Source organism: Cottoperca gobio, chromosome 12 (genome assembly GCF_900634415.1).
Source record: "Cottoperca gobio chromosome 12, fCotGob3.1, whole genome shotgun sequence".
In the NCBI taxonomy this organism is placed as follows: domain Eukaryota; kingdom Metazoa; phylum Chordata; class Actinopteri; order Perciformes; family Bovichtidae; genus Cottoperca; species Cottoperca gobio.
The window spans coordinates 9,535,982-9,557,756 of NC_041366.1; the positions used below are offsets into that span (position 1 = coordinate 9,535,982).

General features: G+C 40.8%; 1 protein-coding gene across 1 annotated transcript in view; it reads right to left on the reverse strand.

The window, feature by feature from the left end:
• The window catches only part of LOC115016938 (ankyrin-1-like), a 73,102-nt gene that overhangs the window by 22,037 nt on the left and 29,290 nt on the right, over positions 1 to 21,775 (reverse strand). The window contains 22 exon segments of the mRNA XM_029445064.1: positions 632 to 652; positions 829 to 901; positions 1,125 to 1,217; positions 2,153 to 2,251; positions 2,441 to 2,539; positions 3,037 to 3,135; positions 3,249 to 3,446; positions 3,683 to 3,781; positions 3,992 to 4,090; positions 4,402 to 4,599; positions 4,709 to 4,807; positions 5,105 to 5,203; positions 5,563 to 5,661; positions 7,307 to 7,504; positions 8,021 to 8,119; positions 8,287 to 8,385; positions 8,539 to 8,637; positions 9,032 to 9,217; positions 9,491 to 9,589; positions 9,896 to 9,994; positions 10,539 to 10,637; positions 13,995 to 14,096. Of these exon segments, the coding sequence (XP_029300924.1) occupies positions 632 to 652; positions 829 to 901; positions 1,125 to 1,217; positions 2,153 to 2,251; positions 2,441 to 2,539; positions 3,037 to 3,135; positions 3,249 to 3,446; positions 3,683 to 3,781; positions 3,992 to 4,090; positions 4,402 to 4,599; positions 4,709 to 4,807; positions 5,105 to 5,203; positions 5,563 to 5,661; positions 7,307 to 7,504; positions 8,021 to 8,119; positions 8,287 to 8,385; positions 8,539 to 8,637; positions 9,032 to 9,217; positions 9,491 to 9,589; positions 9,896 to 9,994; positions 10,539 to 10,637; positions 13,995 to 14,096 (2,455 nt within the window).

A 21,775-nucleotide genomic window follows, 5' to 3' on the forward strand; every position in this document is an offset into this window, starting at 1 on the left:
AGTACAAGCTGTACAGGTAAACAAATGTTAGAAGAAAAAGCAATACAATTAGACAAGTACATCAAGAACACAGTACATTTCAAAAATGAAGATCGCGTGTGGAAATGCTTTCAAAACGTGTTGTAAAAATGACACTATTTGATATAATTCTGAATTTCTTTAAAAACAGATTGATAATTGCACAAGTGGCAACTGTGCGTGTTGAGTGTCACGGCTGGGGGCACAGCGTGTGTGTAATTTAGCTCATTGATCAATTAGGCTGTAAAAAGTAGCAGCGCTCATTTTCAAAAAGGCTCTTTTTTCTTTTAAATGCAGAAATGCTGGAGGTCTGTCAATAACGAGCCCACGAACGGATGTGCATTGATCGCTGGTAAAAAGGAAAAAGATGTCGTGACTACATGCTGATGAAAAGCAGACACAGTTTTCACATAAATCTCTGCGCAAGAGGGAGAGCGGGAGAGAATAAAGATAGAGAAGATAATGAGCAAAACAGGGCTGGAGTTGAGAGCAGAGTTAAAGGAACTGATTAAAAAGACAATTAGTGACACACAGAGAAAATGAGAATTGCAATGAAGGCACAAGTTCACGAGCCACCGGACTGGACAAGCCAGAGACACAGACACAATCCTACCTAAAGTTAGCTGGGCAACCCCTACAACACAAATGGAAAAGAAGTGTTATAAACGGTTATAAACATGTTTAAATTCATGCTGGTACTTTGATGTGAGTGCACCTCCCAAACTGTCTTCTTCTACCAAAATAGCGAATCAAAGTGGAAAATTAATTATCATAGTTGATAACACAAGATAACAAAATCGGAGAGCCTACCTTCATCCTCCGAAACATCCAAAATCTCATCTACTGTCTCGGGGAAACTCATCCGGTGCTTCTCTGTGGTGATCTGTGCGGAGCAGAAAGAGACACGGCAGGGACAGAGGAGGCAGTGGAATGGAAAGGAGAGAGAGGAGAATAGGTGGAAAATGCTGCATTATTTTGCAAGCAGGTGAGGGGAGCTGGACCTGATCAAGACAATTATTTGATTGAACATCTGAGTCATGGTGTGTCAAGGCTGCTTCTTTGCGTACTGGTGTAACCATGTGAACCATGCAGGATGTGTTGCTCACCGCGGAGACAGACTCCTCGGTAACCAGTTTGAGCACATCAATGACAGAGATGTAACCCAGACGCTTAGCAATACCCAGCGGAGATGTCCCATTCTGTACGGAGACAAATGAGAAACATCAGGCTAAATATTTATTTATTAGAAGTTTAATAATTAATTCAGATGTATTCCATAATAAATTACATTTTCACAACATCTGTTATTTTGCCAGATAATGTCATTTTAATTGTTTAACATTACATCAAAATGCAAGTAAATGTAGGTATGGTGTACATAAATATTTTTTTACAGAGGAAATACTGAACTTATGTTCACAAACAAAGTGATTGCAAACCTACAACTTGCAAAAGTAAAGAAAACATATCTAGTTTCTTATTTAATGATTGTGGGACATGTGACATATTATAAAAATACATGTTATTTAGTGTTTTTACAGCTATGGTAAGGGGACTTCTTTCAATGTGGAAGGAGCAATATGTTGCTTCAGTCAGAAAATGTATCTAATATCAACAGAGGGAAATCATACAAATCGCAAAGATGCAAAACAGCATCATCAGCATTTAAACAAAAAAACAAGTTAAAATCCCACACGTCCTACCATAGGTGATCACGCACTCGGTGGCAGTATTACAGTAGAGTGATGTTACAGTACAGTATACTCTCCATTTAGAATATGTAGGATGTGGTTAATATTGTAAAAGGTGTGATCGTGGTGTTCATATAAATGTGCTCTTTCCATGACCGTGGCAGATTTCTGGTAGAAATGTGTTTGTTGTATTTTCCTAAATGATGTTATGTCCGTTGTGTAAGCCTGGCGCTTCTCTGGCACATTTACTTATTTTTTCTTAAACTGGATTTTATAAAGTCTTGTGTGTGCAAAAAAACAAAAACGTGATGGTTCACCAGTTTGTTGAATTGAATCTTCCTTATTTGTTTTCACATTATCTATAGATGCATGTTTATGTTGGCTCAGTGTGCAGGTACAATGGAAGATTATAACAGGACAAGGTATTCTTAAAAGTGTCTCACCGAAGTAATCTCATTGGGCAGGGCTCCGTGTTTCAACAGCAGGGTGACAATATCAGTGTGGCCCTGCTGAGCTGCCTGGTGTAGCGGGGTGTAGCCCAACTGGAGAAACAAACAGAAATCATTTCCATCTATGAATTTGGCACCTAATGCTAATATCAACGGTGCTCCAGCTCCTCGTACTGGTTAACTAATGAACGTGTGTTTGAATAAAGCTTCACACGAAGTAAACAAAAACACGCAGGCAGTCATTCGGCACAGATGCAGTACAAGTCGTATATATTTGTTTACCCTTGTTTTGCTGTTCACATGTCCCTGCTGCTGCAGAAGGAACTTCACCATCTTGATGTTGCCATAGTGACAGGCCACATGAAGGGGTGTGTATCCCATCTGAGGCGCGGAGAGAAAGAGAGGAACAGTTGGCTGTTGTTCAGTAGATCGTTTACGCCTCTATAAAGAGGACGTGTGTAAACACTTGTAAACAAACATGATGCTAAGCATTAAAACCAGGACGAGAAATGATTATGCAGTCATTTAAAAGACTTTGTCTTAAAGATATTTAATAGACCTTGTACAATTCTTTAAGTCTAGTGTGACAAGACTATATTAATTATTCATAGATTATCATTAATTAGTTTGATAAAGAAATTCACTTATATCAAATTGCTATCCACTTCTTCATTCCCAGATGGACAGAGAATTTAGCAGCATGGCGAAACCTTAAACTCTGGGATGAATAATGTATGGTAACTGTCAATGACAGAAAAGCCCAATGACTATGACAACATGCAGTAGGTCTGGCACATTCAGCCTGTCATCTTTTAACTCTTCTCACATAGTGATACCACCTCCATCATTCATGTAGCAGAGGAGGCAGTGTAACCTACCCGTGAAGCAGCGTAAACGGAAGCTCCTTGTTTGACCAACGTGTCAGCGATTCCCACATGACCTTCCTGAGCCACGAGATGCAGGGGGGTCAACCCGTTCTAAAAGACAGAAAGGATGGCCAAGGAAAGGATCGTTTTTAACGGTGAAAAGCTACGTAAGTCAACTTTCACTCCCTGGGATCGTCACCTTTTGATCCATTCTAATACTTTACCTTGTTTCCCAGATTCACGTTGGCCTGTTTGGCGATGAGCAGGGCCACCATGTCAGGCCGCCCCTCCTGTGCAGCCAGGTGCAGGGACGTGATGCCTTGGAGGGACTCGGCATTGGAAATGGCCCCATTCTGCAGCAGACAACTGGCCACCTCCATCTGGTTCTGCTTGGCCGCTATGTGCAGGGCGGTGTAGCCATTCTGTAGCGGGAAACAAGGACACACAGACACCACGAGTGGGCATTGTTTTCTTAGCACTGTTCATGTCTAATTTTAGATTAAAGCTCGAATGCTGTCATAAGAGAGTGCTTTGGAGTACTTATACAAGTTACTGTATGTTCAAGTATCACGCACTCATTTGACCTGTTTTGGTATGTGTCAGTGATGTGTTGGCCTGCCTGTGTGAGTATGTGCGCACACATATGTGAGCATCTTACTCGGGCAGTGCTGTGTGCAGATCCTCCCTTGCTGACCAGGAGTCTAACAACATCCAGGTTGTTGTGATGGACGGCCACATGAAGGGGTGTCAGACCGTTCTGTTAAACACATACACATGTACACATATATAAACCCATAGACATACACACACACACACACAAAAACATGTATATATGAAACACATACCATGATAATCTATAAATCAGCTGCCAAAAATATCTCTATGGGGGGTCAAACTTTGCTCTTCACAGGCGTGTAAAGAGCACTTGATTGTTTTTGTGTACTTCAGGGAGCACGGGTTGTCTCACCTTCCCGGCTGCATTGGGGTTGGCTCCTCTCTCCAGAAGGAGCTCGGCCACGTCCACCTTTCCATATTTTGAGGCCACGTGGAGGGGAGTGAAGCCTTTCTGCTCAAAAAGAAAATATGCTTGTCATTATTGTATATCATACTCTCTGTTGTTGGAAAGATCACAGAGACTAGCTAGTTTTCTCATTAATTCTTAAGTCTCTGCAGAAGAAAATATGCATTTACACTAATACTCAATACATCAATAAAACTCAGTCTGTGTGATAGAATGAGGACAGAATTAGATATAATTAAGCATAAAATAACCCAGGAAAATTACTGCAAGTAAGATCTCTAAGCACAATATAAATGTGTTTTGCCTTTACTAGTGTAGTAGACCAGTTCAGCTGATTAATGCGTTTTCTTCTCTACCTTTGTCATCTTGGTCTGCTGTGCCCCAGCATCTAACAAGATTCGAATGGTATGGATATGTCCTTCACGTGCAGAGATGTGTAAGGGTGTGTGGCCCGCAGTTGTAGCGGAATCGGGACTGGCCTTGTGCTCGAGAAGCATCTTGACGAGCTCCTTGTGGCCCATGCGGGCTGCACAGTGTAAAGGTGTCTGATCATCCTGGACACAAGGAGAACGAGGTCCAGTTACGTTTCAAACAGGGAAACGGATATCATTGGGTACTGGGTAAGGAAGTAACGCGACAATCCAGAAACGACACGGCGCGTACCTTAGCCCTGGCATCCGCCTGTGCTGCCTTCTGCAGCAGGAACTGAGCAACCTCACAGTGTCCTGCTCTGGAGGCCATGTGGAGGGGAGTCTCCACTTTCTGGTGTAGAGAAATACAGACACAACCCGTCACTCAAATTACATAATAGTACCACTTGTATGCGTGTAACTGAGATTTTCAATTCCTTCATCAATTACAACACGTTGCTGAACCGAATCAATTTGTAAACAATGTGCGCATATTCCAGCACATACAGAAAAAGATGATGTGATTTTCATATTTAATCTATTATCAGTTTTACAGATTCTTGACAAAGTTCGTTTTTTAAACTGGCAGTGTTGGACGGTCATTTAAAAGAAATAAGAAATGAACAAGGACTAGAAAAGGGGTTCTCACCACATTGGAAGCATTAGGTGAAGCCCCTCTGTGGAGCAAGTTCTTCACTATGTTCAGATGGCCCATGAATGCTGCTACATGAAGAGGAGTGAGACCAGACTGCACACACACGCACAGGGGAGGTCACCAAAGCTCAATATCAAAAGCGTTACAGAGAAGTCAAGTGACATTCCAGGTCACTAGCCACATCGGACTGACTTGCATAAATGGATTGGTGTCAAAATCAGATAATAGTCAGCTCAAACTTTAACACAGATGACCCTGTGTGCTTATATCATTGTGAAAATATAGCACATTTCTTGTAATTTCAAAGCCATAATACACATGTTCCATCATTGCTTGACCCTAATGTGCATGTAAGAGATACAAAAGACAAAGAATGCTTTATGAATGCCACACAGGGGGGAAAATGTTCTTTGCGTCAGAAGACCTTGTTCTTGGTGGATACATTGTCTCACCTCTGTGACGGCTTCTATGGAAGCAGAGTGCTTCAGCAGCAGGTCCATGGACCGCATGTGGTTCTTCTTGCAGGCAATATGGAGAGGGGTGAAGCCATTCTGGAAACACAGAGAAAACAGTTCAAGTCCTGAAGCCAAAAATCACTTTATTCCCTTTGATCCAAAGAGTTAAAACAATTATGTTTTTTTGTTTTTCCAACATTACAGAGTGTCTGATGTAGTACTCCGCTGAATGAGTATAGCCTGAAACTCTAAAGTGGGTGTAAAATATTCATTTACCTTTTAAGCTTTTTACGGAGACCGGGAAGGGACATAAGGGGGGGGGGGGGGGGGGGAAATAAATAAATAAATAAAATGTTTGCATTGCCTCGAAAAAAGGTTTCCGGTCAGAAAAGAAGGGTGACTTTTTGGTCACTTTGTTTGTTTCTTTTTACAGAGCCAGGGCTGTGCATCAGCACCAGGTTGTCTTTTCAGCGCACAAACAGAACAGCTAGCGGACCGTGAGGAGATGTTTACCGAATTTGAAAACAAGAGTATTGGATTAGAGCCGCAGACTTTTAAATCAGTGCTGCAACCACAGGTCAATGCTTAAGAGATAAATCATTTATTTCAATTTAACAGTGTGGTTAAAGCAGGAAAGTCAGCAGGCATAAATCAGTGTGCACGTCTATGAATGAATGTGAGCGGTTCTTACAGTATCTGCTCTGCACAGCTGCTTTAAAGTATGAAAAGCTCCTTTCAGCTCAAGAAATCCCTGCAGCATCTTAATCAGCATCTTTTCTAACTGTCTTTATTTCGGCAAAAGTAGCGTCTCGTGTTTTATCCTCGAAACACATTGCAGTGCAAACGCTGTTGTGTAACATTAATTACTAAACTATGTACAAGTTGAGAATTATTGCTAAAATAGCGTCTACCCGAATCATACCGGTATTTCTTAATCTTTTTTTCTCTCTATCTTTATGATAGTAAGCACCTACTCATACTCAATGTGTCTTTGTGTGCAGATTTGTGGCGATGTTTCCTGAGGTGAAGCCTTCCGTTTGCTGAGCTGTCGTTATCACGTTTAACTGTGATTGGAACAGCTGTTTCAGAGCTATGAGATACACAGTCCTGCCACCTTGTGCTTGACATTATGATTCAAATTTCAACTGCGTGTGCAAAATATTAAACTGAGTGCGCAATGGCAATTGGCTGAATTTGAGTTGCTACATGGCCACTACTGAAGATGAGGTCCGTCTTCAGCGCTGCCTAAGTAGCAGTGGGGCTTCAGATGTCTCTCACTTATGTGAAAACCCTGCCAACTGCCAAGCACTGACGTCTTAATGTCGTTTGAGGTCCATCTCAAAATCTAATTCCTCCATAAAATGATCCTCTCCTACAGGTTTGCAGGCTCCATTGTCGTTGTTGTTCCCATGGTGCCGAACTGACAGAGAAGAAAATTAACCCACCCATCTATTAACACCCCCCGCCCCCATGTCCCTACCCGGGCTCTGGAACTTTTGCATGTCTTCAGTTAAATAAAAATAAATCTGTACCCTTTATGGACTTGTTCTAACCAACATCAACACAGAATCATGATCCATGACTAAATTCTACCTATAAAAGTAAGTTAAGAAATAAATCAATTAATTTTCTTAACATGAATGAAGACCACAATAGGCATAAAACAGTCATGATGGCCATGTTGATTGATTGTTCACTTTCTAAATTTGATAGTAAACAGCAAAACAAACATAAATCCTACCAGAGCTCTTGCATTGGCTTTGGCCCCCTTGTCCAGTAGGACTTTGGCCATCCGATGGTGACCACAGTGGGCTGCTACATGAAGAGGGGTTAAATGGTCCAGTGTGATATCATCAATCTCAGCGTTGTATTGCAGTAGCTGCCTGACACAGTCCATGTGATCCCCCTGAGCTGACATGTGGATGGGGGACAGACCGTTCTGTAGGAGAGAAAGAATGGGACAAAGTTAGGGAGAGGGAAGGGGATGTGCACGTATCAGGCAGTAAGATACCATTTCTTGGGTTCGTTAAAACACAACAAATGTGCATGAGTCCTTCGAGGCGATATAATCAACGCACTGTGCTAAAATGACTCGCAAATAATGCAACAGGCAAGGAATCTTGTGGCAATAATATCTGCTAGGTATCACATTTATGGTTTATAAGGCTCAGGTCTAGGGTGCTCAGTAAACAGAATATTTATTTGAGCTAATTAGACAAAGTTGGATGAAAGCAAGTTTCGAGCAAGCTGGTTTATGGGCTGATTTTCTGTTGGCCTCGGGAACATCGTTAGTCCTAAAACATGGAATCCCACACGAGTTAGATTGAGATTCACAAAGTCAAAATCAGTACTGACCAGTAAACCCTGGTGATCACGGCTGATTAAAGAGCTCCAAAGGATAGTAATGGCTAAAAGACAACCACCACTATTGCAGAATTTCATTAAAGTCATCTACCTTGGTTTTAGCCTGGATGGGAGCACCGTGTTCCAGCAGGAACTCAATGATGCGAACATGACCATTCCTGGCTGCACAGTGGAGAGGAGTCAGCTCATCCTAAAAAAAAGAGAGCAAGAAGAGTAATTGGAAAGGTGTTAAACGACATAAGAGACCGGGATGAGCCAATCAGCAGGGAGGAAGACAGATGGAGGAAATAGATATTGGGAAGCGTTGCATAAGTGACAAAATGCCAAAGCGGAGTGGAGCAGACTACAGCACGCTACCTTGGTTACGGCATCAATCTGTGCTCCTCTGTCCAGCAGTAGTCTGAGCATCATCACATTTCCCCTCCTGGAGGCTATGTGAAGGGGTGTGATGCCATTCTAGAGAAGCAGGGGCAAGAAATAATCGTTTTTTTTATTAATCATCACTGCATCAAGTCTCCAGATTGCTAATGTCAAGTACAATGGAAGCTGATGTATCGACAAAATAGAAAATGTATCTGTTAACATTCCCTGACAAAAACAAAAACTGACCTTGGGGGTGAAGTTTACATTGGCTCCTCTGTTCAGCAGCAGCTGGGCTACGCTCATATTCTCATAGTGGGCTGCAATATGGAGAGGTGTGAAACCAGTCTACAGAGAAGGAGACATAATGGAGGAAAGTGCCAGAATAAAAAGTATAAATAAGGATAATTACAATCTATTTATATCACGATTCAAAAACAAGGTTACAACAACGTACAACGACACAGATATAACAGTTTGGGACTGAAGTCAGACAGTAGCCCAAAAGATTTCCATAACCGTGTGTTTTGAAGGTTATTTTCATAATGAAAGCATTTCTTCTTTTGATAGTGATTTGCATTAAGAAAGCTGTGGCACCTAACTGTTTCCCTGCTTGGAGAGTTGTCTTTACATTGTAATTGTGTTGTTTGTGCTCATGCAATGTATTTTTCTTTTTGTATGGTTTCATTGTCATTGTAAATAAACATCAGTCCACACAATCTCAGTGAAACGTCACACAAACCTTGCTGAGAACATCAGCGTTGGGGTCGTTCTGCAGGAGCACTGCGGCGGTGCGCGTGTCGTCGTTTCGCGCTGCTATGTGTAGTGCAGGTAGTCGGACTTTGCCCTTTGTGCCATAGTTGATAAGCAGTGCCACAACATTTTCGTGGCCCTGCTGGAGGGCTACTGCCAGGGGAGTGAAGCCGTCCTGAGAGAGAGGGGTCGCGAGGGGAAAAGAGGAGAGATGGCAGAAAAAGTCAAGAAGGGGCAAAAATGATACGGGAATGGAGAAGAGACAAAGCGAATTTGACACCATGTAATATTATATGAGCAGATACAGCGAAAGATGTCGCCTCATCATTGTTCTTGGCATGAAAAAAAAAGCTCAATTTAATTCAAAAAGGCTTTTTATATTTAAACTAACTGCGTTTTGTTGACTTCAAGCTCACAATCAAAACAGCCATTTTGAAGAGACACGTACCTCGGTTGGGAGACTCTGATTGGCTCCGTTTTCGAGCAGGAACTTGACCACCTCTAAGTGATTCTCTTGTGCTGCCATGTAGAGAGGACTGAACCCTTTCTGTTAGGCCACAAATACATTATGTTTAGTTACATACACACAATAATATGGGCCTCAAACCCATATTACAAGATGTGATGTCAAAAAACACACATCTGCATACATAAAGGGATTTCTATTAAGGGAAATAAATAAAGTGTTTATCTTTACAAGGACAGGTGTCCTTAGTATATAAGTGTATGGACAACTCTTTAGCAGGTGTCACATATACAAGCGCAGAAATACACAAATGCATGCACACACATTGACTTGGCAGGCGCAGTCGCTTGCACACTCTTCTCTCGCTCAAAGCTCTCAGTGACTCACATGTGACTGGGCATTAACGTTGGCACCGTAGTTGACAAGCTCAGCCACCACTTTCTCCTGCCCTGCCAGCGCTGCGATATGGAGAGCTGTGTTCCCTTTCTGGAAGTCACACACACACACACAGACACAGACACACACACACACACACACACACACACGAAAGCACATTGAAAGAGAGAGAGAGGAAAATTCGAGAGAACCAGAGTAGAGTGATTGCAACCTAATGGCCTAGATCTCTACAAGGAGAACTCGACACTGAAATACATCTAGTGCATTGTTTTTATCCAGTATATTAAAAAAAACCCGTGACCCCAGCCTTCTGTGAAGCCAAACGGCATGACATGATTTTATTACCTGCTCAGTACAAATGACCTGAAGTAATCTAAAGCACTGATGTTTCTTTTTCCAATAATGCATGGACTTTGTTAAATCATTTCTTATTGCTGACGTGAGGCTCATCTTCATCCAGGTACGGACGCTTGCTACAGTCGTTTCTACAGTTGCAGTCCAGCGAAATGAGCTCTCAGCTGAGTTAAAGTTAGGAAAGGTGTTGGGAAGGTGAGACAGTTAAAGTGCTTTATTCATTTCGGTTCAGAATGAAATGCCACTTCAGATTAGCAGGCATGCAGAGAGAACAAAGTACCTTGGTGGTGGCTTCCAGCTTAATGCCAGAGTGCAGGAGCTCCAGGACCATTTTGACGTGGCCTTCTTTAGAGGCCAGGTGCAACCCGTTGAGACCATTCTTAGATGAGAAGACAGAGACATTTAGTCACGTTGGAGTTAGAGCAAACATACAGGATACAAGATATCACCAACTCATATTTAAGTTTTAATAATTCATTGTCACAAACTATTGAACTTTTCATTAAACATAGACGTGTCTGTATCTTAAAGCTTTAGTAATAGTATGATAATCCTGGTAATTATCAGGATTATTATAATCATGGTCCACATTAACTGAAAAGTGATACCACATCTCTCAGGGCAACTTATTAATTAGTTAAGTCTTACACAACACACACGCATGCCAAGCAACACATTCTACGCTCTTGAATTCAATCTGTGCAAAGATCTCTCAGAAATCTCTATACATCCATGCCAAGGCCCTCGTCCTCTCCTTGGCCTTCATCATTGTGGTCAACCACAGACACAAAGTATCTCACAAACTTTCAGGGTTGCCAAATGTGCTAATTGCGCGGTGGTCTGACAAAACCACAAAAAAATGTGTTTGACTTCTGCTAATGAACATTGTTAAACTCCCAAATTCATTTTCAATCTGTGTTAAATTAATCCCCTCCGAGGATGGAAATTTGGGAAGGATGAGAAAAGAAACGCACTGTATTCCTTCAGCCTTATGCCCGTGGGAGCATTGCAACATATGCCTATTTTCTCCAGCTGTGCAGAAAATCACTCGTCTAGTTACTGTATCTCTAAAAATAAGTGATAAACACACAGCGACAGCAGGAAGACTCAGTTCTGACAAATTGAAAAACCTGATGAGTGGGGTGTGTGTGTGTGTGCGCGCGTGTGTGTGGGGGGGAGGGGGCAACTGTTTTATCTCAACATTGTCTGAGTGTCTCTCTGGCTGGCTACATATTGTATTAGTAAAGTCAGGGCTGCGACCTGTCTGCTGTACCCAATGTGGCCACCAGGAGTCTCAGTTATCCACACTGTTCTCAGGCTTCCCATCATACTGCGGTGTCACTCAATTGAAATGGGTAACACAGTCTGTCTGCGAGTATGCGCAGCAGAGCGATGGGAAACACACTGTGTATCAGTGGCAATTACACACACTGATACATGTAGTGCGTGAACGTCTGCTGAGCGCACATTGGACTAAGGCAAATACACCATGACATTAAGTTTAGTTTTTGTTTTTACACAGAAATAACACATTCACAGAGAGAGAGACAGAGAGAGAGCCTGCAGGGTTGTAGGCATAGCGAGGACAGGCTATTGCTGCAGAATCACATAATAAATCACATATAAAAAAATCCCATCTCTGCCCTTGCCTCAGTCTTCAGTAAAAAGCCATCAATAAAATAGTAAAGAAACCCCACCCCCCCCCATCCCTCAGAAATAAATAAAGAGGGTTATTAAAAATGGAGGGAAATCATTCCTTTTCAGAATCACATCTGGGGTCTTTAGAATTATAATTGATCACATGGTTGTGGGTATAACATTTAATTATTGTAGATCATATTAAAAGTAATTATCTAGTTGATTACGATCTTAATACACATATATTAAGGACCCTTGAAAATGGTACCATATGTACATTTCAGTTGTCATTTATCTTTCGCATCTCATCTTCTCTCTCTCTCTCTGTATCTCTCTCCCTCTCTCTCTCTCTCTCTCTCTCTCTCTGTATCTCTCTCTGTATCTCTGTATCTCTCTCTCTCTCTCTCTCTCTCTCTCTCTCTCTCTCTCTCTCTCTCTCTCTCTCTCTCTCTCTCTCTCTCTCTCTCTCTCTCTCTCTCTCTCTCTCTGTATCTGTTGCATCAATTAGTACGACACATTTGAGGTTGTTGGCCGTTCATTCTTAATGCCTAGACTTCCATCTCGCTGAGTGTTGTGTCTGTGTATAAAAGCAGTTGTCTATTCATCACTCCTACTCCGCAACCATCCTCAACAAAACAAATTACTGGCAAGCCAGTGTATGTGTCCAAACCACACACATTTACTTTCAAACATTAACATTCATGTCTCATGATATCCAATCGCCTGAATGAGTTGTTTTATGGTCCTGATGCAATAAGGTGTAAGAGAGCAGACAGCAGGCTGAAGATTGAGGAGAATATAATCTAATATACTTAATTATTCATGCACACCACTTTACACAAAAGACAGAGAATCAGGAGGTCTAGGAGTCGTGAATTTTTAATTTTGGGTCTTTTTTCTTATTTTACATCCTTTGCTGATAGTGCAGTCTCATTCCATTGAGACATTATGAGGTGCATTCAAATGCATTTTCAAGACAATTTGGAGTACAGCTATTTTTACCAAAGTAGAATTTGAACTGATGTCATAGAGGCACAGTTTATATTCTACCTCTAGCAAACTATATTGTGGAGAGCAATTTGAAGATTCTATATTACCTCCGACGAGGAGTTTATGTTTTTGGTTGATTTATTTGTCGGCAGGATTATGGAACAACTACCGGCCCAGTTTTCATGAAATACACACATCATTTTTTCATTGGAGATTGGGAACGGCCTTGGCAGAGGTCTGCGCTGTTGCAGGATCCTTCTAGTTTTTGAAAAATGTTCAGGATTATATCTAGTGTCTTTGCCATTAAATATCAGACTTCTTGCTTATATATAATATAGTATATGACGAGACCATCTGTCTAACAACAGATGGTCTCCTCAAATATTATATTATATATCACAAACACAGTGGAGTCTATATTTTATGCTCAGAACAAAAGGGTAGCCAGAAGGCACTGAGCAAACTATGAAAACTCTTTACAATTGCCAATATGCTGCCCCTGGGCATGCATGAATGAATCGGAGGGAGGTTTCAAGGAAAAGAGCTTATAAGGTGGAATGAAGTACATAAAAAAGCATCATCCAGACCTGCACCATTGGACATTTCTCCTGAGGAACATTAACAACTCAAGCAATAAAATTCTCTGCTGCTAATATGTGCTCTTTCATTTTTATTACGTACTGATTATTTGATTGCCTCAATGGCTAACTTCATCCGAGAAGTGTTTATAGAATGGATTTCGACTCCCCGACCACATGCATGGACTTGCTGCATCCAGCTCCTGCCTTTCCATGTTATTACTTTTTTTACGTACCCACAATAAAAAGGAAACAAGTATTGATTGACGCTTTTTAAGTGAATAAAAAACATTTTATATTCAAGAAAACAACAGTATTTTTGGATTGGCTGCTAGATTTGTTAAGCACTGTGAGTACTAAGCACATTTTGCAATTGATTTTTTGAAACGAGCCACAATTTAATTTGCCGTTTTCTTAATTGAAATCTGTGGGTGGCATCTTCTTCTACTCCCACAGACGCACGAACACATGCTCACACAAACAACTTTTTGGATAGCTGTGCTCGCGAGTTAAAAAGGAAATAATCTCACTTGATTAGCTGAGTTGATGTCGATTCCATTCTTCAAGTGATCCAGAGCCTTGTCACGGTTTCCCGAACGAGCCGCACGCAGGAAGCTGGTGGATGCATCCGCCTGCGAGGAAGAGGAAGACATAAAAACTCAACATGTACTACAGAGATACTGTCCCGAGTAAAAACAACAAACAAACGTTACAAGCTGAAGACAACAGCACACACATTGCACATCTATATCAACATCAACAGGTCGGAAATATACACAAACCTCAACTGTTCCTCCAAGATAAACCACAATTCCTCGATATCAGGATGCAGTTGCACTAAAAGCCTCAGTAACACACTTGAAGGTAAGACACAAGGCTATATGCAGGAAATACGATACTACATTCAGGGGCTCTCCTGCCCTCTGTAAGAGGCTAGAAATGTCAGACTCCTTACAGTCGAGCTTCGCCCACACTGTGGGTTTGGCAGGCGTTCATAGCCGAGCACACTCCGCCACAAGCTCCGCTGTCTGCCTGTCTGATCTCAGAGGAAAGGCTCCTGTGGTTTGTTTCGGTGTTTCTCACTGTTTGTACGCCCACCTTCTGAATTCATTCATCAGCCAATAGTGTAATACGGATGACCCGCACAATGAGACGTTTCCAATGCCCAGAAGAGGAAATACTGCGTGATGTGCTGTGCTCTTGACCCTCACTCCACCGATGTCACCGGCAGAATTATGTATCTATTTGAGCTGTTGTTGTCAAGTGGTTTAATTACGCTGAATTGCTGAAAAGACATGCCTGCCCCTTTCAAAAGACTGAGACTTTATTATTTTCTTCTCTCCTCACATCTCTCGTCTGTGCCAATGTATCAGGAGCCAATGTTCTTTGATTTGTGAACCATGCAGTGTTAGATTTGATCTAACAAATACAGAAGTTCTTTGGTCAGCCTCTTCTCCATCCATTTAACTGTCCTACCTTTCGTCTTCTTTGCATTTTCACCACAGTAAATCAACACCCGGTTTTTCCTTTACTTACTTTTTCTGTTAGCTTGATAACAAAGTAACAAAACATGGCGGATAAAGCACGGGATAGAAGTCAATCATTTTTTAAGTAAACACTTACACCATAAACCCATGTCGAATATTGGGAATGATCTTACTTTAAACTAGACTAGCCTCAGGCCAAATGCCCGATCACGTAACGTTAACCTCTTACCGTGGAAGTGAAGTGAAAAGTTATTTGTGTATCGGCCCTTTAATTCATATCCGCTCCAAAATTGAACGGGTCCATCCGTGGCTACACCCAAACCAAAAACATAACCTCTTTGGCGGAGGTCATCTTTCACGGATACAGGAGCCTCTGCAACAACCCGAGGTGTTGCTGCTGCATGTTTGAGGTGTGACTACGCAGAGTTCCTTATGAATATTCTATAATTGGAAAACTGGCATATGAAAAGACAAGTTATTCTGTACAAAGACTTGTTTGCTTCCATATATACCTTTAAATGGTGTGGTCACTTTTTTTTTTAATCGACAATTTAATGGTAACTCAATCCCGTCACATTGCAGCTTTTGAAGGCAATGTGACATCCACTGGGTGTTCAGCTGCATACATTTCACCTTTTATGTTTCTCTTCTTCTGCGCTATGATGTGTTCATGATATCTTCTGTACTACTGATCACAGACGCCACCTGCTTTTCTCCCTCTCCCCCATGACTCCACCACCGCTGCTTCGTGAACCAGTTCTCTGTGTTCATTTATCATCAGCATTTTTGTTAAAGAGTGCCGGTGTGTGTGTGTGTGTGTGTGTGCGCGTGCGTATCGAAGCAACAACAGCATGAGCCATGAGCTGACCACATTTAGAAGAAAAGGAAAAATCTTGCAGCACCTTCCACAAACTCATTCTTTACCAGTTCGTGTTCATGTTGCTGTCAGGCTGGAATCCATTTTCCTCCGTGCTGCACTACCGTCTCTGCAGTTCCAACTCTTCTTCTTTTTTTTTTATACTGTTCCTTTCATCCTTCCTTTCATCCTTCCCTCTGTCACAGAAATTAGAGCTGTACGTCCAATCCTAGCAGTTCACTTTGTAATCATCGTGTTCAGATTACTGAAAACCTCTTAATATGATCCCTGCCTGAACATAAATCTGATTTTACTTCTCCAGGCTGCCTCTCCCTTTCTGGCCATTTCCCTTCTTTCTCTGACTCACACATTCTGCTTTATTTTCCCGTATTTATTAATACCATCACCACTTGTTTGATGTATTTCATAGGAGCCTCATATCAATTGGATCAAATAATACAGTAGAAAAGCTAGGAGTGTTATATCTTATGTCTAATTCAGGGCGTGGATACAGTTGAATCTTGATTTATTCTTTCCAACGATACTTAACACTAAGTGGTTTACTGTGTATTTGGGGTGCAATCCTTGAGCCAACAGGAGCTAAATGTTAATAATAAATATTAAATTAAGAATTTCACAATGTGTGTAGGACAGGAGTTTCATTTATCGTTTATCCGATAAGATCTGCCGCTCTGCAGGCGTTTTCACACTCTCCTAATAGACAATGTTTACCTCAGAATAACCTCTGTCTTGAGGTACATTTTAATCTCAGCTTCACAGTTATTATAGAGGACAAATCTTACGCTCGTGTAAAATGTTTAATAATAGGATTTAAAACATTTTGAGTTAAAAAAGGTGAAGATAAAAGTTTAACAGCAATGTGTGGGTGACTGCCCTTTCATAGGAAGCTTGTTTAGTCATTCTCCAATATGGAAAATGGTTATGGACAAAACATAACCAAGGTCAGTCTACAGTTTGTGACTGAAGTCAAGCAGAATGTCCACCCTATACCAAGAATAAGAAAAGATAATAATACATTTTATTTGTAAAGCGCCTTTCCAAGCTAAAAGCAATCTCAAGGCGCTAGATCCTACAGACATTGACCTACTCACATGAGTAAGATGGAACAGACACACATTACAGTGAACACAACGCTAATGTAGAAAATCATAAATATTAAATGTTAATTTTCTGAATTGTAAATCAGCTCACAGCACAATCTACAAACTGCAATACACAGAAGAGAGGAGACACAACGGCACTGGGAAAGCAAAGAAGAGCGTGACTAGAAACTTGCCGGCGAGGCCACGACAACAGCAGATTTCCTGAACACAACGACCACAAGAACAGGAAGCAACAACACAAATATCACCACCACAGTGCGAAAAACGTCAACCTAAGAAGTTATTTGATTGTGTACTAAGTTTTAAAATCTGCCAGTGGGGTCAATCCTTGATCTAAACTAATTGTACCGTAAATATTGAAGAATTCTACTGATTCACTACTATTGTCTAGAAGGAAATGTCCACATCTTCCAGTATCAGCAGAAAGGTGACATTGTTTCCCATGTCTTAAGAAACCCCACTGCAGCTGATGAGGAAACACAAACAAAGTGTTGAGGAAATAAGCAAAGTGTACACAAGGATGTAAACAAACATCATATTTACTCTGTTATTAAAGAGCCACATTCCATATGTTCCCGCAAACCTCTGAAAGCCCACAATACTGACCTGACGGGCAAGTCAGCGCTGAGCCTAGAAGACAACACACACCAGCCAAGACAACACCAAGACAAGACCGGACAGTTAATGGCAGACATATAAAGAGAAGAGGCAACATGTAAACTAGTTGAAATGAGGCAAAAGGTGTAACTGACAGATGTTATTCAGCATCACCCAGTATGATATCTTATAAACATATAGCCTAAACAACAAATGCTTATTAAGTGGTTAATGCAGAACACATACATCACACATTTATTCATTCTTATACCAGGGATGTCACGTTACCAGAAATTAAGAAGTCGATACCAATACCAGTGACGTCCATGATTTTCAATACCACAGTAAAAAAACAAAACAATAATCTTGTACTTCAACATACATTTATTTATTACCGTTTGCCTTCTGGTCTTTGTTAGGAAGTTAAACGGGTCATAATTCCCTTTCTAATATCTATTTTTTATTGCTGTGAGAAAGTCTCCTTCAAACAGATGGATTTATTCAAGTTTGTCCCCAAAAACTAAAATGTGTCCTGTTGCTAACATGTGTTGTGGTCCATGGCGCATTTCATCTCTATTGTTAGTGGCTAACTGACACAAATTTGATTGAATATCCTCACAGTGAAACACGAACTCATAAGCTTTGTACTGAGCCAAAAATAATCATGTTGACAAGACAAAGGCCAGAAGAGATAGAGACTTCAATTATTAATACCAAGGCAGGGAAAATAAAAGCAAAACTGCAATACACATGTGGAAATGAAAAGCAAAAAGGTTAAAGCCAATGATTACAGGTTTGCTATTTAATCAATGTTCTCCTCTCTCTCTCTCTCTCTCTCTCTCTCTCTCTCTCTCTCTCTCTCTCTCTCTCTCTCTCTCTCTCTCTCTCTCTCTCTCTCTCTCTCTCTCTCTCTCTCTCTCTCTCTCTCTCTCTCTCTCTCTCTCTCACACACACACAGTATGAATCAGACCCATATGTACACACATATGTGCAAACCCACACAAATGGTCTGGTACAAGTGACAGAAAGGTTGATGGAAAGCAATGTTACAAGATGACTAACACCTCACGCCCTTTAAAAAACATATGGCTTTGAGTCACACAGAAAAGTGGGTGATTATATCAAAATATGAGCTGTGGTATGAGCAATTTGTGACTGATTTAATAATCTGAGAATGTGTTCATAAACATTAATATTAGAATATTTCAGGACAGGGTTATTTTACTGTCCTCGCTGCAGGCCACTTGCTTTCGGCCTCCCCCCACGTACAGTATCGTTTTCTGTGATTAGCAGTCAGGGCTTCTGCAGAGGGGAGAAATTCAATCTCTGACGAGTATAAACTCTCTGTCCTTGTGGTTTTCTGTATTGTGGGTCTCACTGACTGAAGTCATTGGCAGAACATCGGATATGTGTACTTATTGTAGTGACAGCTCCTGTCACATCTGACTCCTTGTGTCACTTTAAAGTGAGACGGCTTCTCACAGTTCAACATGCATCTCATCTCCTTCGCACTGTTACTAGGTAGGTGCTCGTAGAAATGACTCTTGGTCGATTTGACCATTTTACCAGCACTTACTTTCGATAATTTCTTTATAATTTATCATCGTCCATATGAAGAACATAGTTATACTTCAGAGTTTTTAATGATTTTTAAGATGTGGAAACGACACATCGGCATCAGAGCATGATTCTCTCATGTGCATTGTGATAATATTTGTAAAATGCATACATTTAAATAATGTAAGTTACTAAAGCTCTACTGCAATGCCTACAGATGATAACAAAAATTATGACAAATGATTTGCACGCCAAACAAAGTCGAAATGTATAATTTGTTCATTGTCCTTCACACTTGGCAGGCGTTATGCGAGGAGGCTCTGGGTGTCTCGAAGGTTAAGATAAGAGGAGGACCTTGAGGATGAGTCCCATAGTAACGTCTGAAACAAGGGTTACACATTGTTTTGTCTCCTCCCTGGTTTTATGATTATACGCAATTCTGTTTGCCATGTGACATACTGTATAAAGCTAATAACAATTACATTACAGTTCATTTGGCTGGACACTTTTGTCCAAAGCGACTTACAATAAGTGCAAACAAGCACGAGGATGCAACTCCGAACAGCAAGAATCTTGCAAATACAATAGCTTCAAATAAGCACAATGTACAGTATGTGCAACATACAGAAACAAGAGAACACAAATTCAACCATTAGCTTCAAATAAGCCAAACAATTTAGTATTAGTAATAATAATAATACATTTAATTTATATAGCGCTTTTCTAGATACACAAAGACGCGTTAAGCATACGAGCTGTACCAAACACCTTCACTGACGTCTGATTTGTGTTGTAATAAACGTATATAAGGACAATTAAGGCTCATTGAGTAATTATTTTATTCATATAAGTGAAGTTTGACCTGAAGTTTTCCACATCAACTACTAAAACCTATTTCTAATCGTTTCTGTCTGGCATTTGTACTGCTGAAAACAAAAACACATTGGTTTGTGAATTTGAGCATTTGTAGGAAGTTCAAAGCTGTTTATCTCACTGTCTAACATTGTTAATTGGAGAGAGAAGATGGGGGAAGGCAGACAAGAGGAGCGAGATGCAGACAGGAGGGGAGAGAAACAAAGAAAAAAGGAAATTACAGTGAGAAGTAAAAATGTCTTTATTATCCTGACAAGCATCTTCCAATCCATCTCTTCAGAGACATCTAGCTAGTAAAGTAGCAAGCATGTTGCCTGGACTGACACAGCATCTTTTGGGTGTATTACAATGAATACTGGTGAACAAGATGAAAAAATGGTGGCTGTTTGTCATTGTGAGCACGAAACTCATTCATATAATGCCAAAAGAAAAAATGCGTATGAAGACAAATTACCTACAAACACACACGAACCAAGACTAAAAATAGCTGCAAAGACGCCACAGTATGTTAGGGTTAACGCTAACAGGGAGGAAGATGGATCACAGTAATGAACCCTCATGGGTTTAAACAAAGACCACAAAAGACAGATAGATTCTCAAGCGAACTCACACACTCATAAAATAGGAGCAGACACAAAATCTAACGATGCACAAGTCCCACAGTACAAAGCTACCGTACACAATGATTTGCAGGCTCTGACAGCAGGAAACAGCGTAGTAGAAGCCTCGCAGGCCCCCGCTGTCAACTCTGTCTCGTCATGAGTGTGAGCACGGAAGAAAAGCAGAAACAGATTCAAATGCACCCATGTGTTTATTTAGGTGTGTTAATAAGCATACACACGTAACGCTGTATTAAAAAAAGCCACATCTTGAATGCCATCTTGGGGATTTTTCAGTACTCGGTGTGCTCATGTTTTAATCATAGGCTGTTACAGTGGGACCCCAAACCCATGGAAGTGTTAATGCCATCCTCCACCACAGATGCACAGAGATATGAACTTCCTAACCCGGCAGCATCACACCCACTTTGTTCCACATCTCTTTCCCTAAACTTAAGCCTCTAACTGTAACATATTACCTTGGCAGGAAGACCCAGAGTTAATGGAAAACAGTATAATCACAATGAAACATCTGATCTAGACCATCAGTGACACTCTGGAGCGATTTTCACACACGATACCTTCTATCCTGGGACTATCAATTAAGAAAGAAACTGGAAGCATGTCCGCCTCTGCAAATTAATCAGTCGGTAAGAAATAAACTACCCCATTATGACCTGTGAACTTCATAACTTTCACCAGATGCTGATCAGTGGTGTCTGACAAATGATACATAAACAATATGCAGTAGTTTAACTCCCTGAGTTACTGTTAATATTGCCATTTTGAAACTCTTTCATTCAAATGTGATCACTGGTATTTAAGATAATACATGTGACAGACGGATGAAGGAACACATTAAAGATCAAACTAGCATTTGAATTAATTTTTAATTTTTAATGAATGAACTATCTTGTATAGTGCACAAGATAAAGTGTTTTATCTTGTAACAAAGATGTCAATAATTTATGAATTCTTAGTTTTTATGAGCCTGGCCAACTTGACATTGTGATGGTATTACTTATAGTCTGTCAATCTGAGGGATATTAGAAAATGTCAAGTATCTAAACGATTCGTGCATAACACACTTGGTTGTGTTAAAGAGAGGTAACATGATAAATGGATAGTAGCCACAATTCATAAATGAAGTGTCATCCTTTTACATTTCCGCCCCGGAAAGTGGAGATCATTTCAAGAGCACGTCTATGCCCGGCAAGA